At 57.1% G+C, this 22,941-nt stretch overlaps 1 protein-coding gene across 1 annotated transcript in view; it reads left to right on the plus strand.

Annotated features, from left to right (window-relative positions):
* Nucleotides 1-22,941, plus strand: part of CDC42BPB (CDC42 binding protein kinase beta) — a 100,699-nt gene that overhangs the window by 50,755 nt on the left and 27,003 nt on the right. Inside the window, 15 exon segments of the mRNA XM_044230778.1 lie at nt 348-443; nt 4,712-4,860; nt 9,147-9,240; nt 10,800-11,000; nt 12,619-12,867; nt 14,442-14,521; nt 16,405-16,571; nt 16,656-16,775; nt 17,323-17,456; nt 17,766-18,008; nt 19,220-19,330; nt 20,991-21,235; nt 21,375-21,480; nt 21,921-22,045; nt 22,428-22,533. Of these exon segments, the coding sequence (XP_044086713.1) occupies nt 348-443; nt 4,712-4,860; nt 9,147-9,240; nt 10,800-11,000; nt 12,619-12,867; nt 14,442-14,521; nt 16,405-16,571; nt 16,656-16,775; nt 17,323-17,456; nt 17,766-18,008; nt 19,220-19,330; nt 20,991-21,235; nt 21,375-21,480; nt 21,921-22,045; nt 22,428-22,533 (2,226 nt within the window).

Below are 22,941 nucleotides of genomic sequence, written 5' to 3' on the forward strand. Positions count from 1 at the left end.
TTGCTGCGTGGGACGGGCCAGCGTCCACCCTCGAGCCCAGTGGACTGTCCCGTGCTGGCTGGAGCATTGAGCCCATGGGGGGAAGGGAGGGCACAGGCCCATCGTGAGGAAGGAGTTCTCACCGGTCCTCGGTGCCCGTGTGGGCAGGAGCAGGGAAGAGCCTGGAGCCGATCGGGCTCTCGGCCGTGGGGCGGAGGAGTCGGTGGGAGCTGCCTCGGGGAGTTTCCGGGTGAGGGGGGGGCCCGGCGTCCTGCACCGTCTCCAGAGCCGGGCCCCGGCAGGGTCCCCTCTGCTGGGGACTGTGCCGCTCAGATGCACAGAGACCGACTGTCCCCGATTGCTTACAGACGGCCTGTTTCCGAGAAGAACGGGACGTGCTGGTGAACGGGGACTGCCAGTGGATCACGACGCTGCACTACGCCTTCCAGGACGAGAATTACCTGGTACGTGTGGGTCCCGGGGCCGAGGCGCTCACATGGCGCGTGGCTGCGGCTTGTGGAGTCCTTCGTGCTGGGACTGAAAAAGGGGTCCCACGGCGTGGAATGGACGCTGTTTCACCGCATATTGGACCAGAGAAGACTTAGGGGTTTGTTGTAATGTAGTAATCGGGGCATTTTTTAAAATAGGCTAGTGAGCTTGTATATTTTGTTTTCCTGATCATTAGCTAACCTGATTAGTTTGGTCACTGGCGCTGTTCCATTTAAATAAGCTGGGGGTGTCCAGCGTTTTCCATCTTGAGTGTCTGGAGTTACGTGTGAGGACGGGAGCGAGTTGCAGGGCTCAGCCCTGGGTGCCGAGCGGCTGCTGCTGCCTCTGCTGCTTGGTGGCAGGTCCAGGACTCTGAGCTGGGCGCTCCGAGGCTTTCTGACATGGGCTTGGGGGGCTTGTGGCATCCGTTTCCTCTGCCCTGAGCTGGGCTTACTTTCAGTGGTGACCAGTCTGCCGCGTGGTTCACACATGTGCCTGGTCGTGAACACGTGGGGACGCAGACACAGCGGCTCAGAGTGGAGGGAAACCAAACCCAGGGTCTCAGGCGCTGTGAACTCCAAGAGGGACTCAGGTTCGCCGAAAGCCAAAGTCTGTATATGGAGCTCCGGGTGTTGGGTGAGGACAGACCTCGGAGAAGCTGATCTCTGCCTCGCTCCTCTGGCCCGCGCAGCTCCGGCGATGGCCTAGGGGCCTTCAGGGGTCAGCACAGCCCCAGGGCAGAGACCTCTGTCTCCCTGAGCGCGTCCCTGCTAGCGTGCTCCGTTCCCTAGAGCAAGCTGGTTCATCAGAGAACCGCCTCTTTCAGACATCAGAGAACTCCCTTAGATTTGAACAGTCCGAATTAGGTAAAAGGGTTTATTATGCTCTTCATTCAGAATTTAAAATAGGGGCACCTGGGTGGGTCAGTCAGTTGAGCATCCGCCTCTAGGTTTCAGCTCGGGTCATGATCTCGGGGTCGGGAGATGGAGCCCCATGTCTGGCCCCGCTTGGGATTTTCTCCCTCTCCCTCTGCCCCTCCCCCGCCCGTCCCCTCTGCTCACTCACATGCTTGTGCTCTGTCTCTAAAAGAATTTAAAATGTATACACTTGCTTCTACAGAGGGGTCCATTGTGTTTACTGAGCAGAGGCGTGTGGGTCACCTCCGTATGTCCTTCCAAGGACCCCATGGCTTAGGCATTCAGGGTTGTCATCACTTTTTAAATCGGGTGTCGGGAGCAGGAAGGGATGAAGTCATGTGCCCAGAGTTGTTGCTCAGATGAGGGGGCTGAGCAGGGACCGCAGCCCGGGCCTGTGGCAGGAAGTGGTGTTCAGGGCCCTTCCCCACAGACCGCAGAGTTCTGATGCCCTGGAGTCCTCTGCACATAGGCCGCCGCTGGGAGGGGACCGGCTCCAGCCCGTTTCCGACGTGGTGAAGCCTCTGAGCGGTCTGGGCAGCACCTCTCCCCGAGGTCAGTGCGGGGTGTCGCAGTCTGGGCTTATTTTGACCGCGGGCAGTCTGCTAGGAATCCCAGCCAAGAAGCCATCTTTTGGAGTGTGTGGAGTTGCACAAACAGAAGTCCAGAGACAGGGAGAAGGAGAGCAGGACTCTGGGCCTTTCCTGGGTCCTCTTGTTGGGGCGGTGGACCAGGGTCTGGCCGCTGTCTCTGCTGCCCCCGAGTGGTACTTTCCAGCAGGTTCCTGCTCGCTGGGACAGTGGCAGTCCGCACCCTCATGGGGTGGGCCGGGCTGGGTCAGGCCTCCCTCAAACTGTGGGTTCCTTGGCTGCCCTACCGAGCCGGTTCATGTTATAATTTCTGCTGTAGGCGTCTAAACTCGGCCTATCATAAAAATTAAACCTGTTACATCAGTAACCAAAAGGGCGTTGCCCTTTACTGACTTAGAATCCTGTGTTACATGACAGAGAAAGTAATCAGTCTGGTTCTTACTCCAAAAATCAGGTTCTGCGTGTCCACCTTAGAAGCTCTTACAGTTGACTTTTCTTACAGTGTAGTTTTGCGAGAGCCTGTCCGTCCTGTTTAGCCCTGCTGTACTGCATCCTTGTTTTCTTTTTATGTTTTCCGGCAGACCTGGAAAGCCCTGACATTTGGCCAGATATGCTGCTTCACGTTTTCTTTAGGGTCTGCACAGCCTGGGTGTTTGTTCCCCTGCCCCCTCTCCCCGGGTGCGTCTGTCCACGGGTGCTCTGGGCTTCGCCTCCAGATACCCACGATTCCTGATCCAGCCTCTCTGTCCCCCCTGCCCCCAGCGCCTGTCACCCTCACCTCCTGCCTGGACCAGCTGCGTCACAGCCTCCCAGTTCCTCTCCTGCCCTGCTCCTGGCCCTCGTCCTCTAGTCTCTTCTTCCTGGGCAGGCAGAGAAGGCTCATAAAGTGCGGCCGATCGCAGCGGTCTAGCCCAGGACCTCCCAGCAGCTTCCCCGGCGCTCAGAGTGGGGCATGCGGTCCCGGCTGTGGCCCGTGGGGCCCGGCTTTGCTCCCACCCCTGCTCACACTCCAGCCGTAGTCACCGTTGTCCATTCCCCCAGCTGGCCATATCCTTCCCTTTGCACACATCCCTTTGTCTGGAACGTGACCCCCAACCCATGCCAAGGCCGGCTTCTGCCTGCCATGCAGGCCCCAGACGTCCGCCTGGCGGTCCCCGCGGCCTGGTGCTCTGCAGGCCGCGTGCTTTCGTTTTCTTCCGTGCCTAGCGCGCTCTGAAAGTGCTGGGCCGTCTGCACACTTACGTGCGGTCTCTGGCCCTCCCCTCAGCGGCAGCTCTGTGGACAGCGCCCGTTGTCTCGGGGGTGCCAGGGGCTCCTGGCCGAGAACGAGTGAGTGAACAAGGGAGGGCGTGAGCTGAGCGGGCGCCGTTGAGGGCCTTCCATGAAACAGGAGTTGTTGTGGGTGCGGGAGAGGGGGGAACCGATCACCCAGGACCCCCCCTTGGATGGGTGGGCTGCCGTGCCTCAGCGCCAGGAGATCAGGCCGAGGGGAGCGGTTCGTGAGGCCGGGTGGGAGGGTTGTCGGTACGGGTGCTCTGGAGAGCAGGGGCCTGAGTGACCGTCCCCCTCCTCACACGAGCCCCATAGCATGGTGGCTGCTCTCCTCCTGCATGAGGCACCGAGGGCCGTGTTTGCCGTTCTGGGCCTGGGTCCGATTGCCTGTGTTCGGATCCTTGCTCCGTCACTTGTTGGCTGGGGCACTTTGGGCCTCCGGCTGCACTTCCTCGGCCGCAGAATGGGATTGTGCCCGTGCCTGCGGCGGGGGCTGCTGCGGGCGTTGCCACAGGGGACGGGCACGAGCCGGGGCCGGAGCGCACAGAGCCCGGCAGCTGCGCTCTGACCGCTGTTCGGATCCCAGTCAGTCTGCTGTGGTCGTTTCTCTGGCTCAGTAACCGGGTGCTGGCGTTTCCCTCTGTTGGCAACTGTTGGCAACTCCTGGACCAGCACGTCCATCTCGTCAACGGAAACTGGCTTCCAGGGAGGTGATTGCTCTGGGGCGGGGCCCACTGCTTCCCCAGCAGTCCCCAAGCAGTAGCCACCCTGACTCTGGCTGTGACAGTCTTACCTGTCCTGAGCCTCCCTGACCTGTGCGATGCCCCATCAGACGTCAGAGCGTTCAGGGTGCTGCACCGAGAGGCTGTTGTCAGAGAGAAGGCTGCCCTGCTCGAGGGGAGGCCCCCTCAGTCCCGTTCTCAGGACACCCGGCACTTGGACGCTCTTCTGTCGTGGCTTTAATTTCTGCATAAGCAGTAAAGGGTCTGATATTACCTGGAGCTTTACGCAGAGGTTCCTGCCTTCTAGCTTGTTTGTGGGATCGCCTTTCTAGTAAGAGCTGCCAGTTTCATGTGATTTTAGGTAACTCACCTTCTTCCTCTGGTCCAGTGTCCTCTTCCTGTGATGGAAGGGCCGGGAGAATTCTACAGACCCAGGAGAACCTGATAGATCGCGAATCGTGTTTCCGCTTTGGGTCTCCAGCTTCTGTTGTGCCTTCTCCTGCATCAGACTCTTCAGTAACTTTCTCCGGAGGTTAAATGTATTACCTGTTCAAGTTGTTCTCTGCCAGATGCCTGACTGGGAGTGGCAGGGTCCAACAAACGGGGGGCATCCTGGATGACGTGGGGGCAAGCCGTCGGTGCCAACTTGAAGAGCTGGAGAACTTCCCGGTGGGGGTTTGGCCTTCAGTTGTCAGGCTTGATGCTGACTGTACTCTCTTCTCCCCCATCTCACCCCAATTTGTAGTACTTGGTCATGGACTACTATGTGGGTGGTGATTTGCTGACCCTGCTCAGTAAATTTGAAGACAAGCTTCCGGAAGATATGGCAAGATTCTACATTGGTGAAATGGTATTGGCCATCGACTCCATCCATCAGCTGCACTATGTGCACAGGTAACCACCTCTTGGGTTTTACAGAGGCTGCGTGGAATGTGTTAAAGGGCCCTCAGAGCTCTCTGTGTCACAGGCCTCAGGCTCCAGGCCCCCCCGGGAGCTCATGCACTTAGCAGCCTCTCACTGAGCCGCCCCACCGCCTGGCACGGGGGGGTCCCAGCGTCACTGTGACAGCCTTGATGCTGGAGCTCCAGTCACCCGGTCACCCGAGGCCACCTAACAGCAGCTTCCCTCTCCCCTGCTGACCCTCCTCCCCAGGACACCCACCCCCTAGCTTGTCAGCGCGGCTTTCCCTGTTCCACGGCCTGCAGCAAAATGCAGGAAGGAGAGGCTGCGGAGAGGGGCTCACACCCCAGCTGCCCGCAGTATGACTGGCTCTCGGCGGGGGGGCGCTGGTGTCCGTGTGGCTGGTGTCCTCCCGCTGTGCCGGGGGCCCTTTGCCGGGCTCGCGCTCTCTGGTGCGAGGGACTGCATCCATCTCTTCCTGCCGTTTAAGACAGCAAATTGGTCCAGGAGTGGGTTTGTTTCTTTGTCAAAGTCACATAACTGTCTGTGAGTTTCCTGCCTGATTCCACTGGCCGCAGGTGGCTTGTCGCTTTCTTAATGTTTCTTCTGGTATTTACCTCATATTTCTAAATAACAGGCTTCTCTTGCTCTTCTCTTTTTTGGTGTGTGGAGAAGGGAGAATTAGACTACATCTGTTAAAATGGAGATTTACCCTCTACAGAGGTCTCTCTTGCGGCCCTCCCCCCGCACACGCTTTCCATCCCCACTCCCGCACCATTGCAATCCGTGAATGATAACGTTTGGTTAAATCTGTGTTTGGTGTTCATAACACGGCGCCCGTGTAGATACGACAGGTGAGCCTTGCACGCACAGTATTTACACTTGTCGTATAACCTGTCTCCTCCGGGGTTGGTAGCGGTCCCGTTTGTTCGTGAGTCTGCTTTTCCTTGGTGGCCATCGCTGATTATCCCCTAACACTGCCACCGAGTTACAAAGCCTGTGTGTGCCTTGGTCTGACTTTTCTTGGCGCTGCCCCTTCCTCCCCATTCCCCTCCGCCCCGGTGCTCTCTGAGCCTCCTGCTTCGGCCTCCTCCCGGGAGCTCTTCCCCAGACAGGCTCCCTCCCCACCGCCCTGGGACTGGAGCCCTTGTTTTCTGAGTCACACATCTTCTTCTTTCTCAGTTCATGCTTTCGATTTGGTAGCACACACTCTGTAAATTCTGGAAAAGGAGGCTCCTGAGATTTATTGATTCATTGATTGATTTGAGATCAGCATCTTAATTCCATCCAGGTGTATGACTGAGGGATGAACCAGTGCAGGGTTCTCGATTGGAAGTCACCTTTCTCTTAGGACTGTGAAGGCGTCACTGTGCCGTGTTTGGGGGCTGGGGGCTGCCGCCATCCCCTGGCATTGCTGCTGCTTGGCTCCTGCCCCGCTTGGGGCCCGACTCAGCAGACGCAGCTCCTGTCCCAAGTGTAGCCACGGTACCCAGTGCGAAGAGAAATGCCCTTCAGGTCTGGCCATGAGTGTCACGTCAGTGCTTAGCAGGGAAACCGAGGCACCAGGCCTTGGGACAGCTCGCCTCTGGCCGCATGTCCTGCCCAGGGCACAGTGGTACAGGTCCGCGTGTCACAGAGTAAGCAGGGGGAGCTGCCCCAAACAACTGTCACTTCGTTTAGGGCAATGGGGTTTGGAGCAGTGCATTTTCCCTTTTTCATGGGTTCCTTAACGTCATTGTGTCTGCTTTTGTAACGGTTCGTTGTAGTTGTTTTCAACCTTCAGTTTTATGTTTTACCTTTCTGACAGACTGTGCCTGATTCATACCAGACGTGAATGTCTTTGCCTTTGTCACTGATCTCCAGGGAAATTAACCTGACCCCCTTATTAACAGTTTATTCTTTCCCTATTTTCCCTAATTAGAAAGCTTTCTTCGTATTTTCTTAATTGGCTCTATAGAAGCTTCACTCTGTTGTCTGACCTGCAGGCATAGTACGAGAATTAAATATGTAATTAGCAGCGCCATCAACTCAGGATTCACACTTAGCACTTGAACGACCCCGTCTAAAAACAGCAAGCTTCGCATTTTTGGTAGAAAGTTCGCAAAGTCGGGTTTTGTGGGAAGTCGGTCAGTGCTCCCGAGCCTCCGGTGGAGGAGGACACGGTGTGAGTAGCCCCAAACCACATCTGGTGCGGCGGGAGAGAAGCGTGTTCTGCCCGCACGGGCAGCGGCACTGCCCGCTTCAGCACGCACGGCCTGGACGCTGTGCCCCGGCCTGCACCCGGCTCCTGTGGCTGGCTGTGGGCCTGCGGTGACTACTGGTAGTGCCCGCCGCCCCACGGCGGGGCTTCCGCGGCAGGGGGTGGCCGGGGGGCGGGGAGCGCAGCGCCGTGCTGCTGAGAGGTCGGCCCCAGATCCCAGCAGAGGTGGGAACGAAGACTCTCAGGTTGACGCGGGCTTGCCGGCGGAGGACGTCACCTTCCCAGAAAGAACAGGGAGTGCGGCTGAGGGATGAAAGACGGGGCGGTGTTGGGAGACGGAATTGCAGAGAACAAACCCGGTCTCGGCAAAGGAAGAGCTCGAGCAAGGAGCTGCGTGTGTGGAAGAGATGCGGGATCGCGCGGGGGGGCGCGGCCCAGACCGAGAGCTGGGGGTGCGCCGTTGAGGTAGGGGCTCCTGCGTCATCCCGAAGAGGCCCTCCTGTCGTGCCATGAGCCGCTTACTCACTCGCGGGTTCCCCTGCGCCAGCGGACTGCGAGGACACCCTCCGCACGTCCGCGCTCCTCGTGCGGCTGGTCTGGTTTTGGAAATTCCGTCCCGTGCTGCCGTCTCTGTCTCTCCGCGCCAGGGCTGCTGCTTGAATCGTGGGGGCTGAGCCCATGGCGGCCTGGTCGCCGCATAAGGCCCCTTGCTTTGTCTTCACGGCTCTTCCGGCTGTCTTCACCGTCACCAATGCCTGTGACCTTCCGCATCGACTTCTCTGACTCCAAAAAACAGGACATTGGAAAGTGTTCACTGATGGGCCCCGCAGTTTGTCAGTTCAGGTCCTTTTTTTACTTCTGTGTTTTCAAGTATTAGTTACGTTTCACTGTTTGGGTTTCTTTGGGGACTCCCATGATGCGTGTTCTGGGTCGTCTTAGCCTGTCTTCTGCTTCACTCCACCTGTTCTCTCTCTGACCCTTCTCTCTGCTTTGTCTCACTTTCTATTCTTCTAGGACTTTTCCTCCCTTGCTTCACTGCCTTTCATCAGATCTTTATTTTAATTTGTTCTCCTTTGGGTACCATATAATCGAGTCCCTATTTCTGAGATGATTTTTGTCTTTTTCTTCTGGTTCTTCCTGAGTTAAATCAACTCTCTTCATTTCTCCTTGTTTTGTCTGGTTCTGCTCCTTGTTTGTATTTTCCTGACTCGTTGAGGGTTTGTTTTCTCCTCTTCCCTGTGTGCTGCCCAGTTCGGAGTGCTGTGCTAGCTTTCTTTTGCTTCGTGGGTCTTCCTGTGGGTAAGAAATGTCTTGTTCTGCTTACTTCGTGGGACTCGTCCCAGACGTTGGGAGTAGCGGGGGCGCGCGTCTGCTTTCCCGGAGGCTTCACACCGAGTCGGCACAGCTGCGCTCTAAGTGCGCGCCCGCCCGCCTGTTGTCCGCTTCTTTTGCCAGGAAGGAGGGTTTGTGTTTTAGAGCGCCACCCCCTACGGGACCCACGTTTGCCGGGACCTAGAACAGCACGCGCGGCCACGGGCTCCCCTTGCTGCCGCGCACGTGCTGCTCACGGGTCTCCGGCCCCAGGTCACCGTCCGTCACATGCAGTGTGCGGTGTGCTGCGCGCCCTTGGTCTGCTGGGCTCCTGCCCAGCTTCACCTGCCTCCTGCTCTCATCCAGGCTCTGCCCGGCCAGCCTCGGCTGCACTTTTTACTTCTCACATTTCCTCACAGCGCTTACCACACGTGTTGTGCTCCCTTGCTCGTTTCCTGCCACCTCAGCGCGGGGAGGCTTCGTGAAGGCGGGGCTGTGGGGTCTGTCACTGTTGTAGACCTGGGGTCGAGCACAGCGCCTGGCACAAAGGAGACGCTCAGGAGACCTTGTCGGCTGTGTGGTGGGAACAGGAGTGGCATGTCCCCCAGCGGACCGGGGACACTGCACCAGTGAGCACCGCCACATACCCACGTAAAGTGCATGGGAGACATTCTCCCAGGCTTGTCACTGATATGCTGCAAGGTAAGGGCTTGACCTCCCAAATGCACAGCATGGAAATGGTGAACTCATTTATTTATTTCACTAACAGAGACATCAAACCTGACAATGTCCTTTTGGACGTGAATGGTCATATCCGCCTGGCTGACTTTGGATCATGCTTGAAGATGAATGACGATGGAACTGTAGGTATTTTGTTGGGAGATTTTCCATTTGATTTGGGGTTTTGCTTGTAATTAGAAGGGGCTTAAAATTGTGATTTGAGATCCAGTTAAGAAAGCAAGTTTATGAATGTAAATTAAAAAGATAAATCTGTTAAGGAGACAGTTGAAACGTTCTACTTAAGTTTGAAAGCTCTTTTTTGCTTTCTGTGTTTACGAAAGTCACGCATGTGTCTTCTCAGCCGGGGGTTGGGTTTCCAGACGTGGCTAGGTGGCTAAAGTCACGTCAGGGCTGCAGTGGACGGCAGACGGCGCTTGTGTCCCTTCTGGAAACGCCCTGTGCGGGACGCTCAGGCGCACAGACGTTCGCTATAACTACCCTCCTCGTTCTGTCTGGGCAGCTAACTTCCCGTCAGTGAGGGCTTTTCGCTCTGTGGGTGTTGCAGATCTAGAAGCAGGGGTCCTTGATGCTAGACTTTTCTCTTTCCAACGAGCCGGTCTCTCGTTTCTCCGCGTCTTGATGAGTTGATAGGTGGGTGCTGTCCTCAAATCCAGTCTTCTGACGGAATGAACGGCGGCCTACGACTGAGCTAGTGCGCGGCTCAGCTTTCCCCCCTGCACGCGTGGCGTATCCCGTGCCGCCACCTCATGCCCCGGTCTTCCCCGGCCCGCCTCGGAGCTGCAGCCGCGCCGCCCAGCCGTGATCTGGTCACGTGACGGAGGCAGCGCTCCCTGCTGATTCGGTCTGACCCGGGGTGCGGCTTCACCCCATGGCCCTCTCTTCAGACGTAACCAGGGCAGAGTCAGTCAGGCCTTCTGTGATGGTTTCTCTCAGTCTTGCAGTCTCTGTTCTCTGCGTCCTCCGAGACCGGTTTGATTCTCAGCTGACTGGCCTCCTCTCACTCTCTGTGATGACTGCTGCCCTCTCGGGCCACAGATTTGAGGAGAGAGGTCACAGGCCTGTTCTGCTGATGTCGGTAGCCGAGGGAATATTCTTTCCCCTTTAGGGCCCTTAGTCTCCTGTTTCCCCACCGGGGAGTTCCTGAGCGCCCACCTAGTGCCTGCACCCCCTTCCTGATGTTCCCTCTGGGAGGCTGGGGTAGCCTCTCGGTGAGCTACCGTAGCATCCCTGGGGGCATCCTGGGAGTCCGGTGTCTGGGCCCCACCCTAGAATTCGTTCCACAAGAACCTAGGTGGCCTGTGTGCACATGGGTGTGGCAAAGGGTTGGCCTGAACACACGTGGCCACAGGACCCCAGCTTGGGCCGTGACGGAGCCTGTGGGAGTGGGACATGCCACCCTTGAGGGACTGCAGGGCCATTGGGGGCTGAGGTGGGCCTTTGGGCCCAGAGAGAGCAGGTGTGAGAGAGAGCGTTGTGCGTTCTGGAAACTGCCCAGGGCGTGGTGCCACAGGAGAGCAGTTACGCGTTGAATTTTGAATTACAGTTTTTAATCCTGATCATAGGCCACTTTTATCTCCTGATGGTTTCCTTATTTGTCGTCCCTCTTTCAGAGGCGGTAGTTAGGAACGTGGCATGAGAGCTGCCCTGGGGTTTCCCTTCCAACACCACCCTCTTCCCTAAGGTCCAGTCCTCCGTGGCCGTGGGCACCCCTGACTACATCTCGCCCGAGATCCTGCAGGCGATGGAGGACGGCATGGGCAAGTACGGCCCCGAGTGTGACTGGTGGTCGCTGGGCGTCTGCATGTACGAGATGCTGTACGGAGAAACGCCCTTCTACGCAGAGTCGCTCGTGGAGACCTATGGAAAGATCATGAACCACGAGGTAAGGCACAGCATTCCCATGTCCCATTGGTTCGAGTCCTGAGGTGCAGGCCCGGAGGCGGGAGGGCTGCTCGGAAGCTGTGAGCGTCTTTGGGGAAGAGGCCATAGGGCCGGAGCAGCTGCTGGCCGCCAGGCGGGAACGGAGAGAGTGGGTGGTAGAGTTCACACCCGCGGCCGGCAAGGGAGGTGTGGGCATGAGCGGAGGAGAGCCGCTGGCTCCGGGCCCAGGAGGAGCTGCGGAGCGGGCACGGCCTCGGGACAGTAGGGGCCGAGGAGCCACCGCGCACGTCGCTGGAGGGGCGGGCCTCGCCGGCGGTCGTGACTGCGCCATGCGCCTCTCCACAGCGGCGTCCTCCTGCCTCCCGGATCCTGTTCCTTTTCCCTTCCCGGCGGTGCATTTTCCACCCCGGCCTCGCCTCCCCTCTGCCTCGCCTCCGTTTCTCCTTTGCTTTACCACTTGATCCTCCTCCTCATGCTCCTGGCGCCTGCCCCCCGCAGTCACGGAGGCCTTCCCTAGGCCGCTCCCCCGCCGCCAGGGTGCTCTTGGCGTCCTCTCGCCTCCCTAAGGGCGACCTCAGCGCTGACCTGTCCTCGGCCCCGTCCCTCACTAACGGCTCGCGCGGGGAGCAGGTGCACACGGAAGTGGTGGCTGGTCTTCCGTTTAACTGCAGACCAGAGCAGGCCGTACTTGTAAAAAACACTTTTCCCAAAGTAGAAATAAATGTCTTCATGTGTAAATTAATACATAGTTACCGTAAAAACATAAAAACATCAGACAACACAGAGAGGCAGAGTGTAGATGGTGGGAATCACCCCACCCCTTCTCGGCGATAAGCACTCTGAAGGTGCGGGCTGGGCTCCGGGACTGCTACGGAGCCTGCTGCTCCCGCGCTCCCGGTGGGGCCCAGCCGGGCTCACCGTGCGCTCTCCCCTGAGCTTCACCGCCACCCTGGGACGTGGTGCTGCCGTCCCTGGTTCTGGATCACAGAGGTGGGCCTGCGCCGGGGAGTGGGGGGGTGTTGGAATGAACGGCATCGTATCACATAGAACCAGGTGGTTTTGTCTGTGTGTTTGTCATCTGTCTGTCCAGTGCATAGAAGTAGACCATTCTGTTGGCGTGTGTGCGCCCTGTTTTTTTTTTTTTTTAACAAGTTTCCTTTTGGGCATGTAGGTAATCTGCAGTTTACCAGGTCAGAATGTCGTGCCCTGTGAACACGGTGGGCGTTCTCTTCGTGACTGTTTCCGTAGAGCACGGTTTCCGGAGGGGGTCTGCCATAGCTCCTGGCAAAACGCCCTCTGCAGAGCCATGTGGGCCTGTCCCACCGCAGCGCGCGGTCTGCGTCCTTGGCCGCTTTGATGGGTGACGAACCAGTCCCTCGTCATTTACGTGGCACGTGCTACCAAGTCCGCTGCACGCAAAAGCAGGACTGGTGATTCTCTCGTTTGCCTTTTTCTGGAATTCAGTTTTGTTAGCTGTGGCTCACGTTTTACCGTGGAACTTACAGTCACCGTGGAATTAGGACTGTTGCTTTGGAGCGGTAGCCTCTCTTGTTTCCTGTAGCATCTGTGTACCTTCGATTTTTCCAAGTGTGTTTTCATCCCATGTCCCCCACCCCCAGGAGCGATTTCAGTTTCCATCCCACGTCACCGACGTGTCCGAAGAAGCCAAAGACCTCATTCAGAGACTCATCTGCAGCAGGGAGCGCCGGCTGGGCCAGAATGGGATAGAGGACTTCAAGAAGCACGCGTTCTTTGAAGGTCTGAATTGGGAGAACATTCGGAACCTGGAGGCCCCTTATATTCCCGATGTGAGCAGTCCTTCCGACACTTCCAACTTCGACGTGGATGACGACGTGCTGAGAAACATCGTAAGTATCGATGCAGTCTGGTCCCAACGTGACGGCCCTATGGGTCCGAGTCTTGGCAGTGTGTGTCCGGGGTTGCTCTCCAATATGATACATCTTCGGACTGTGTTGGTTTTTCAAAAATCTGGTAGCTGTTTTAAGAAACGCACCTTTATTTCAACCTTCAGCTTGGTCCTTAATGTCCCTTTGAGAAAGTAAGGGTCACAGGCAAATCTCATTTTTCTGTGCTTTGCAGATACTGGGTTTTTACAGACAAAAGGTTCATGGCACCCCTGCCTCCAGCATGGCTATGGCACCATTATTCCGACCACATTTGCTCACTTCGTGTCTCTGGGTCACATTCTGCTGGCTCTTGCCATGTCTCAGACCTTTTCGTTCTTACTGTATAGTAACAATTCTGTATTGTTAGGTGATGTGTGATCAAGGCTTGCGACTTGCCAAGAGCTCAGGTGACGGTCCCTGTTTCGTAGCACTAGAGTAGTTTTAAATTAAGGGGTTTGCTTTATCCTGATGGGATACACTGTCACACATTTAACAGACCTCCCGGTGGTGTGATCGCAGCTTTCACATGCGCGGGAAACTGAACAATACAGTTGACTCACTTTCTTGGGATACTCCCTCTCTGGTGATCCGGAACCGAACCCAAAATTTCTCCCGAGGTGTGCCTGAGCTCACTGGTGTTTTTCTGGCAGGGGTTTGGGGAGCAGCAGTGACCATGTGTGTGTTCTGAGTCCTCCCACCAATGTCGTGGGTCCTCCAGATTGGGTCCTGGCTCTGGGCCCGCGCCGTGTTTGGCTGGTCCGACAGGGCCTCTGGTACACGAGTCGTCACCTTTAGATCCAGAGACATTGGCTCTGAGGCTGAACCCAGCCTTCTTCAGTCTGTACGTGTGACCTGGTTTGGGGATAGAGTTACTGGGGTTCAGCCAGGTAGAGGAAGGATCTTCTTGACGGCTCCCTAGAGAATTCCTCTTACTCAAATAAGCCCTTCACTGTAGACCACACAGAGAACAGTAGTGTCACTGTGGGAAGGGTCTTCCCAGACTCCAAAGAAACTACTTCCACACTGACATTTCCCACGTGAACTGTAACTTCGGTTTCACGTTTGATAAAGAAGGACCCTGAAACTGAAAAATAGAATAGGTCATCTATTTACCTAAAATATCCTAGCTTGGCTTCCAGGCCTCCCTTCTGCCTCTGGCCTCTGTTGCTACCGAGAACCTGGACACCCCAGCCTCTGCCCTGCGCCCTCCGGGGGCTGTGTCTGTGCCCTTCTGCTTGCCTCTGCTGGGGGCCACGTGGAGCAGGGGCGGGTGTGGTGCAGGTGTCCTGTGATGCCATCCTCACCTGCAGCGGCACGTCTGTCCTCTCGCTGCATTGTGCGTGCAGCAGGCGCAGCCGGGCCTGAGAGCTGCAAGTCGGCCCGGGCTGTGCTCCCTGGCAGGGAACGGTGTCCTCCATGTCCCAGAAGGCCACTCTCTCTCACACGCCCCTGATCTCACCCATGGGTAGCATTCTTTCCTCCTCCTTTTCCTTTGTTGGAACGCGGATTTCACTCTGTCGTGTGTTCTTCTGCAGGAGATCCTGCCTCCAGGTTCTCACACGGGCTTCTCTGGGCTCCACTTGCCCTTCATCGGTTTTACGTTCACAACGGAAAGGTGGGTCTTGCTGTGTTGTTCCCCCGGCAGAGCCTCCCCTCGGGCTCGGTGTGCAGTCTGGGGGCTGCTCCTGGACGGGTGCGTGCCTGCGTCAGCGTTGGGGGGACCGTGCTCAGGGAGCATGGACAGGCCTGTCCTTCAGAAGGGTCCCCTGGTGGGCGCCTGGGTGGCTCAGTGGGTTAAGCCGCTGCCTTCGGCTCAGGTTATGATCCCAGGGTCCTGGGATCGAGTCCCACATCGGGCTCTCTGCTCAGCAGGGAGCCTGCTTCCTCCTCTCTCTCTCTCTCTGCCTACTTGTGATCTCTCTCTGTCAAATAAATAAATAAAATCTTTAAAAAAAAAAAAAAAAGAAGGGTCCCCTGGTGACGACACATGGTGACCTGTCGCAGGCTCAGCAGACTTCTTCCACAAGGGGTGGTCTCGTTTATATAGTCTTATTCGTTAACAGAACCTCCAAAAATGGGAAACCTATCCTTGGCTCATGGGAGGTAGTTGGCTGACTTCTGACTCACAGCCTGTCAGCTTTGGCGAGATTTGTTCCTGGCCATGGCCGGTGACCCCGTCCCAGTCGTGCCAGCTTTTGTGCGGATTTTAGCTGCAGCTTTGTAGCTTCCACCGCGGGCCGGAGCGCGGTCGCAGATGCGGGAGAAACTGGAGGGCGGGAGCAGAAGCCCCGTGTGCCGCTGCAGGCCCCGCGCATGAGGTGACTGTTCCTATCAGCCTCTCCCACATGGGCCTCTTCGCCAGGCTCTGACCGGCTTTCAGAGGAAACCGGGCCAGAGGACAGGCAGGCCACATGGAGCAGACGGAGCCCCACGGCGCCTGACGGAGGCCAGCACAGCCTGACTCCTGGCACTCGCTAGCAGCTCGTAGCCAGATTGATGAGAATTCCTTCAGGAGTGGGTTGTTTCTGCTTGAGCTCTTAGACACCCCCTTGGGGTGAGGAGCCAGAGTCACCGCGGACGCCCTGTAGTCCCCACGAAGTGGCCTGAGGTGCCGTAGACCTAGTGACCTCTTAATCCCTCATGTAGGGCTTCCCCACTTCCTGATCTGTTCTCGCTCCGCGGGCGCTTGTTAAACCCGGGGGTTCTGGGCCCACCAGCGTTTGGCAGGTCGGGCCCAGGGCCCTCCTCCCAGAACCGAGCCCGTGGTGCTGGCGAGCGCGGCATTCCCAGGCCACCTTTGAGAGACCCTGGCCCGGCCCTTCCCGTAAGCGTGTGTGTGCTGGTGACTTCGCCGCCCTCCGTATAGCGGGACTCAGGAGTCCCCCTGGCCTCATTGTCACGTTAAAAGCAAAAGAACTCAATTGTGAACCAACTCGAGAATTAAGCTCTGAGTGACAGCAGCGCCACGGGCTTTAATCTGTGCATGTGGCGTGCGCTGCGGGCCCGTCGCCGGTGGGTAGCTGGGCTGTCCGCCGTGCAGAAGAGAGCCTTGCGGGTTCAGTCTGTGGGGGAGGATGGGCCTTGGAGGTGGAGCGGCCCATCCCCAGAACTCCCCGGCCAGTCAGTGGCAGGAGGAAGAGAAAGCCCTTGGTGGCCTGGGTGTCCGGGGCCATCCCCGTGGCCTGCACCAGGTCCCCACGCCCAGGTGCCCGCAGGACACCGGCTCCTGTAGCATTCTGGCTGAGCGGAAGCGGGGCCGTAGGGGTTTCGTTCTCTGACCCCCGTGGAGGGCACATCCTTGTTGGTCACGCCCTGTCGTCCAACCGTTAGCCCTAACGAGGGCCCTGGGCTAAACTCTGGCTCTGTAAACACGAGTCTTCTCGCAGGCGGTTTTGGTGGCCTGCCTGGAAGACGCGTGTTTGGCCCCAGGAAGCTGTAGAACGCCGACGAGCTCACCGTGACTTCTCAGACGAGAAAACCCCATGGCTTTCCTTGCAGCTGTTTCTCTGACCGCGGCTCTCTGAAGAGCATCATGCAGTCCAGCACCCTGACCAGAGACGAGGGCGTGCAGCGGGACCTGGAGAACAGCCTGCAGGCGGAGGCCTACGAGCGGCGCATCCGGAGGCTGGAGCAGGAGAAGCTGGAGCTGAGCAGGAAGCTGCAAGGTGAGGGCAGAGCCTGGCCCTCCGCGGCCTCGGCCCGCCACCCTGGGCGCCAGCCGGCCCTCACGGCCCATGTCCCTCCCCCAGAGTCCACGCAGACAGTGCAGTCCCTGCACGGCTCCACGCGGGCGCTGGGCGGCTCGGCGCGGGAGAAGGAAATCAAAAAGCTCAACGAAGAGATCGAGCGTCTGAAGAGTAAAATAGCAGGTGGGTGGTCTGTGTCTCAGGCGGTCCTCCCTTCAGAGAACATTCGGTCCTTTCGTGAGGCCGAGAAGGAGGGAAAAACTCGGCTTCGGTGAACCTGTTTAAACGTCTGTTTCGTCAGCTCACTGGAGAGGATTTTCCACCTCGGCACAGCTCAAATAATAGGATTTTGTAGTTGAAGCCAGAATGTGTCTCAGTCTTTCATCCACAAACTCTCGGAACGTTTTACGGTTCTCTGTCTTAATTCCCCTCTTTGTAGCCCGGAGACAGCATTGCCACAGCTGATTTCTTCCTGAGGCTTTCCTCGGTCGTTTAGGTGCTGGGCCAGCCTCCTGCCCCAGTCTTCTGTGGTTCCTCGATTATCAGAGCTTCCTAAAGACTCATGTCCCTTCTGAGTCTCAGCCCTCCACCTGACACAGGGTCAGCCTGGCAGGTGACCTGTCTCCAAACTGCTGTGTGTGAGAAAGTCAGAAAGCTCCTGGATGATCGAGAGCGTGAGGAGTTACTAAGTCATGCGCTCTCTGGATGGTTGGTTTTCTCTTTGGCTCAGATTCAAACAGGCTCGAGCGGCAGCTGGAGGACACGGTGACCCTTCGCCAAGAGCATGAGGACTCCACACATCGGCTGAAAGGCCTGGAAAAGCAGTACCGTGTGGTGCGGCAGGAGAAGGAGGATTTTCACAAGGTAGTCAAGGGAGTGATCTGACGTGGGAGAGGCGTGAATGGTTTTGCAAGTTGTGGGCTTGGGCTGCGGGTCGCCATGTCGTGGGGGGTCTTCTCCGGAGGGAGGATGGTGCGTAGCGCCTCGGCTCGGGTGGGCTGCTTCCTGGCAGCTCTTGGCTGTACTGGGGCTGAGCAAAGGGCTTTTTCCAAGAAGGTGAGCTCTTGGATCTTGTCCGTGGTCTGCAGCTGGCATCGCCGGGGATCACTGAGCTTCCGGCCATCCACGTCTTGGTCAAGCAAACGTGAAACGTCTCTTGTTTTTTCTGTTCAGCAATTGGTGGAGGCTTCGGAGCGATTGAAATCCCAGGCCAGAGAACTCAAAGACGCCCACCAGCAGCGAAAGCTGGCCTTGCAGGAGTTCTCGGAGCTCAACGAGCGCATGGCCGAGCTCCGCTCCCAGAAGCAGAAGGTGTCCCGGCAGCTCCGCGACAAAGAGGAGGAGGTGGAGGCGGCCATGCAGAAGATGGACTCCATGCGGCAGGAGATGCGCAAGTCCGAGAAGCTCAGGAAAGAGGTAGCTTTTCGGCTGTTTCAGGGATTGTACTGTTTGGACCTTTCTACAATCTTCATAAACCATCTTGAGATCTTGGGCTGGATTACACAAATTACTTAAAAATCTTAAATTTTAGGCGAAATCAAGTTGGTCTGTCCGGTTTTTAGTTTGTGTTTCTCAGGTCTTCCTGTGTGTCTGTGAAATCACTAAGAGATGTCTTAGGGTGCTGATTTTTAAAAATTCTGTTTGAAAGCGAACTAACAGATGTAATCAAAACATATCATGAGCGATCAGTACAGCACAGGGTATGTACGTGTGCGTGAGCCACACGTCCGTGGGGGGTGGGGAGGCGCGGGAGGACCGGGCGCCACCGGGCACAGCGCACGTCAGCCCAGAGGCTCGGAAACTGCTTTCCGGATGGCTGTTTGCTCTTCGACATTGTCGAGACCCCCAGAGAGCTCTTGTTTGTGTCGGATATAGCCTTTCGTATCTACCATGTTAGAAATTAAGACACTGTCTTCAGTGTAACACTAAACCCATTGCGTGTTAACGTAGGTAACATTCTTTTATGAAAACTAACTGCCTCCCCCGTGTGGCATTCTTACATTTTCTTGCTTTTCTTTAATAACTGCCTTAGTAAACATGTAGGTTGTCATACCTGTTTTTGCATTGGGTCCACCGTGTTACACTGTTTTGGATAAAGTACTTGAAGAAAACCCAGGTAATTAGGCAAAGAAGGGCCTTTTGCGCTTAGTCGCTGGGTCTCAGAGAGCATCTTTGTTTTCCTCTGGGTTTAGTTCACAACCCAGTAGTTGCAGCAGGAGCTGTGGACAGCGGGTTCCCCCAGCGGAGCGTTACCAGCCCCGCCCTGCAGGAGGTGCTGCGGGGGGGGGGGGTAGCGACTCCGAGGCCCAGTCCTTCCACTGCCCCCCAGCCCGCGCACGCGTGACGCCTGGCGGTGGGTGCCTTCCTGTTCTCCAGACAGCCAAGTACTTGTGTCACAACTCAGCATCCTTGCTTGAAACCGAATGCCGAGTTCTGACTTACATTAGAACCTAAGCTTGTTTGTTACCGACCAGCCGCTCCAGTTAAGTCTCGAGTGTGTTTCTCAGCCCTGGGGATGAAGTCTGACGAGGAGGGGAGGCTTCTGAGGCCCTCGGGACTGCGCTGGCCGAGGGCCCCCGTCGGGGGGCGGACTCTGTGCCAGTAAGCCGCGGGCGCTCCTCTTGCAGCTGGAAGCGCGGCTGGAGGACGCGGTCGCCGAGGCCTCCAGGGAGCGCAAGCTCCGTGAGCACAGCGAGAACTTCTCCAAGCAAGTGGAGAGTGAGCTCGAGGCCCTCAAGGTAGTGCCTGCTGGAGGCCAGACTGTGCCCCTCACCAAGGGTCGTGGCGGGCTTGCCGGGGCGGGGGGGGGCAGGCGGTCGTGGACAAGACGCGGGCCGTGGAGAATATGCCGTTATGGCAGCTTTTCACTTTTAAAACCCAAGTTCCTCCATTTCTTTCCTTTCTAAAAAAAGTCTCAGGCGATTTATAGGAAGCCCTGGTAAACTAACACCTGATTACTGCCATTTGTCTCGAAATTCTTTTTAATTAAGATTTTATATATTTGGGAGGGAGAGAGAATGTGCTGAGGCTTGGGCACACGGAGGGAGGGGGTGGGACAGAGGAGGAGGGAGGAGGAGGCTCCCCACCGGGCACTGAGCCCCACACAGGTCTCAATCCCAGGACCCTGGGATCATGACCTGAGCCAAAGGCAGACACTTAACCAGGCTTCCTTATCTCGTGCTTCTAAATTTAGTGGAGTCCTTTTCTGGAAAAGCCCGCATCCTGCTGCTGAAGTTGAAGAGGCAGGCTGGTGGCCGGGTGGGGAAGCCAGGCACCTAGGGAGGGAGGGAAGGAGGGAGCGAGTTGAAAGGCACTCGTGGGATGCCGGGGTGGCTCAGTGGATTAAGCCGCTGCCTTCGGCTCAGGTCAGGATCTCAGGGTCCTGGGATCGAGTCCCTCATCGGGCTCTCTGCTCAGCAGGAAGCCTGCTTCCTCCTCTCTCTCTGCCTGCTTGTGATCTCTGTCCAATAAATTAATAAAATATTAAAGAAAAAAAAAAGGCACTAGCGGAGGGAACAGGAGTGAGGACCTGGCAGGTTTCATTGTTAGCCTAGTGTGATGTCGAGTGTGCAAGTCCCCATTCTGAGCCTTGGTTTCCTTGTCTGTGAAGTAGAGACGGTGGGCCTCCCCTCTCCCCGTACACATCTCAGAGGTGCCTGTTTCTCTCCATCGTCCTTACTGCTCTGTGGGCCTTGACTTCTGCTCCCTTGTGCCCGAGCGCTTGTCGCTGTCCAGAGTGGCAGTCTGTGTGTGCTCCACGTGGCAGCCAGAGCGCATCCTGTCTTCGGTGCCCAGCAGTCACTTTCAGAGTGACTCTACCCTGAGGGCGCCCCTCCCGCCACTTCCCTTCCTGCTGACCGCAGCCACCCCGACGCCCTCCTGTTGCGCACATGGCTCACTCCCAGCTCAGCGCCTGACTTGCTGCTCATCACCTGACCTGGGGCTTCGTGTGTCCGTGCTGCCTTCCCTAGTTGTCTGCTTTGAGCCACCCCCAGTCTTCATCCCGCTGCCCTGTGTTAGCCTCCTGATGTTAGCTTCTCGTTGCTTAGTTACTGGTTGGTTGGGCTCTCCCCTCTGCCCCGCAAGAGCAGAGAGCTCGGTACAGCCCGGTTACCACGGAGGCATCTGACACGTAGTCGACCCTCAAAGGACTAGTGTTGCGTGATGAACAAGCAGTGGGAGGAGGCTTTGAAGACCGTTCACGTCCGCGTGTAGACAGAGCCTCTGGGGTCCCGGGGAAGGTCTGAGCACGTCCCTTCAGCAGGGCAGGTCCTGTCAGCCCCTGGAGCCAGATGCATCCGGGGCAGCGCCTGTCGCTGGGTGGGCGGGCGATAGGCCGCATGGCCCTCAGGAGGACACAGAGCTCTGTAATTTGCTTTATGTCACCTTTCTCTTCAGATGAAGCAAGGAGGCCGGGGACCAGGTGCCACCTTAGAACACCAGCAGGAGATTTCCAAGATCAAATCTGAGCTCGAGAAGAAAGTCCTGTTTTATGAAGAGGAGTTGGTCAGGCGTGAGGCCTCCCATGTGCTGGAGGTCAAAAACGTGAAGAAGGAGGTGCACGATTCGGAGAGCCACCAGCTGGCCCTGCAGAAGGAAGTTCTCATGTTAAAAGACAAATTGGAGAAGTCCAAGCGAGAGCGGTACGTGTCCATGCACTCTGCAGTGTCGTGGGTGCGGGCTGGTGTGCCTGCCCCGGGGCGCTGCCTCACGGCATCTTAACTCCTCTCTCTCTCTCTCTCTCTCTCTCTCTCTCTCTCTCGCTCTCTCGTTCCTTTCCAGGCACACAGAAATGGAGGAGGCAGTAGGCACAGTAAGAGAGAAGTACGAGCGCGAGAGAGCCTTGCTGCTGGAGGAGAACAAGAAGCTCACGGCCGAGAACGAGAGGGTAATCTGCGTCCCTGCGCGTGGCCGCCATGTTCCCGGTCGTGGGTCCTGGGAGCTTCGTGCTTATGGGCGTCCTAGGCTCGGTCTTCTGAATTGGGTGTTTCACTGGGTTAAAAGCTGCTGATGACCCCAAACCACCAGCTCTTACCTCTTGTGTGTTAAGATTTGTATTGAGATGTACAAAGTTAGATGCACTCAAAAAGCCTACATTGAAGACCAAGTTGGGACAGTATTTTGTAACGAGGAGCGCTTTCGGGCTCTTCAGGAGAACTTGGGCTAGAACAGCACCAACGTCACCTTTGAAGGGCGCTGTGTTAGCTTCTAGCTTCCCACAGAGATTCCCAGAGCAAACAAAAGTTTAAAATCTTTAAAAAAAAAAAAAAAGTTTAAAAGTTAAAAGGCACCAATAACAAGTCATGCGGTATGATTGTTTAATTTCAGCTTTGTTCCTTTGTGGATAAACTCACAGCCCAAAATAGACAGCTGGAGGACGAGCTGCAGGGTCTGGCAGCCAAGAAGGAGTCGGTGGCCCACTGGGAAGCCCAGATCGCAGAGATCATTCAGTGGTACGTGCCTGGGCCCGGCGGGCTCTCCTCACCGACGCGCTTCCTCAGCGCAGACCTCGCGGCTCTTCCTTGAGTCGCTAACGTCTGGGGCCACGGTTCTGTGTGGCGGTCATCACGTTGGACCAAAGGTGGAGAAACCTCCCCAAGTCACTGACGGTGTGGGTCAGGCTTTGCACGCCCCCCGGGTTTGGGGAGCAGGAGGCCGGGCCTCCACATAGCACAGCAGAAAGGGCCTGGGCCAGCCCTTGCCCGCGGGCATTCGTCCGTTGTGGGCGACTGTTCTGCCTGATAGGACACAGTGTCACTCTGTCCTGTGTGTGGGAGGCAGGAACCTGGTCTCGTTTTCGGCTCCTCTTGCTCACAGGGTGTGGTCCTCCTCTAGGGTCAGCGACGAGAAAGATGCCCGAGGTTATCTTCAGGCTCTGGCCTCCAAGATGACCGAAGAGCTCGAGGCCCTGAGGAGCTCCAGTCTGGGGTCCAGAGCACTGGTAGGCCTCGTTCTGAACTCTGCATTTCTATGGCAACGGACTTCGTTAATGGCTTTCTGCTGAGCGTGAGTGCAGCTCGTGCCGGGCGGGTCACACCGGTCACGTGGGACTTCGCGTGGCCAGTGAGAGCCCTGGCACGAGGAGCTCAGGGTCTGTGAGTTACCTGAGATCACGGGCTCTCCCGAGCGCGCACCCTCACAGCAAGTAGTCACTGAGCTCCAGGCTCGGGGGTGGGGGAAGCCTCGGCAGGACGGGCCGCTGCCCTCGCGGAGATAACACCGAGTGCACAAACCATCTAGAAGATGAGAGAATGCGGTCGTAGGTGCTTTTAGCAAAAGCGGTTGACGAGGTTCTTGCTGCAGAAGACTAGTATCGGAGGCTCGCCGGATGAAAGTGTCTTTCCTTTCT

The sequence above is a fragment of the Neovison vison genome, chromosome 13 (genome assembly GCF_020171115.1).
Source record: "Neovison vison isolate M4711 chromosome 13, ASM_NN_V1, whole genome shotgun sequence".
In the NCBI taxonomy this organism is placed as follows: domain Eukaryota; kingdom Metazoa; phylum Chordata; class Mammalia; order Carnivora; family Mustelidae; genus Neogale; species Neogale vison.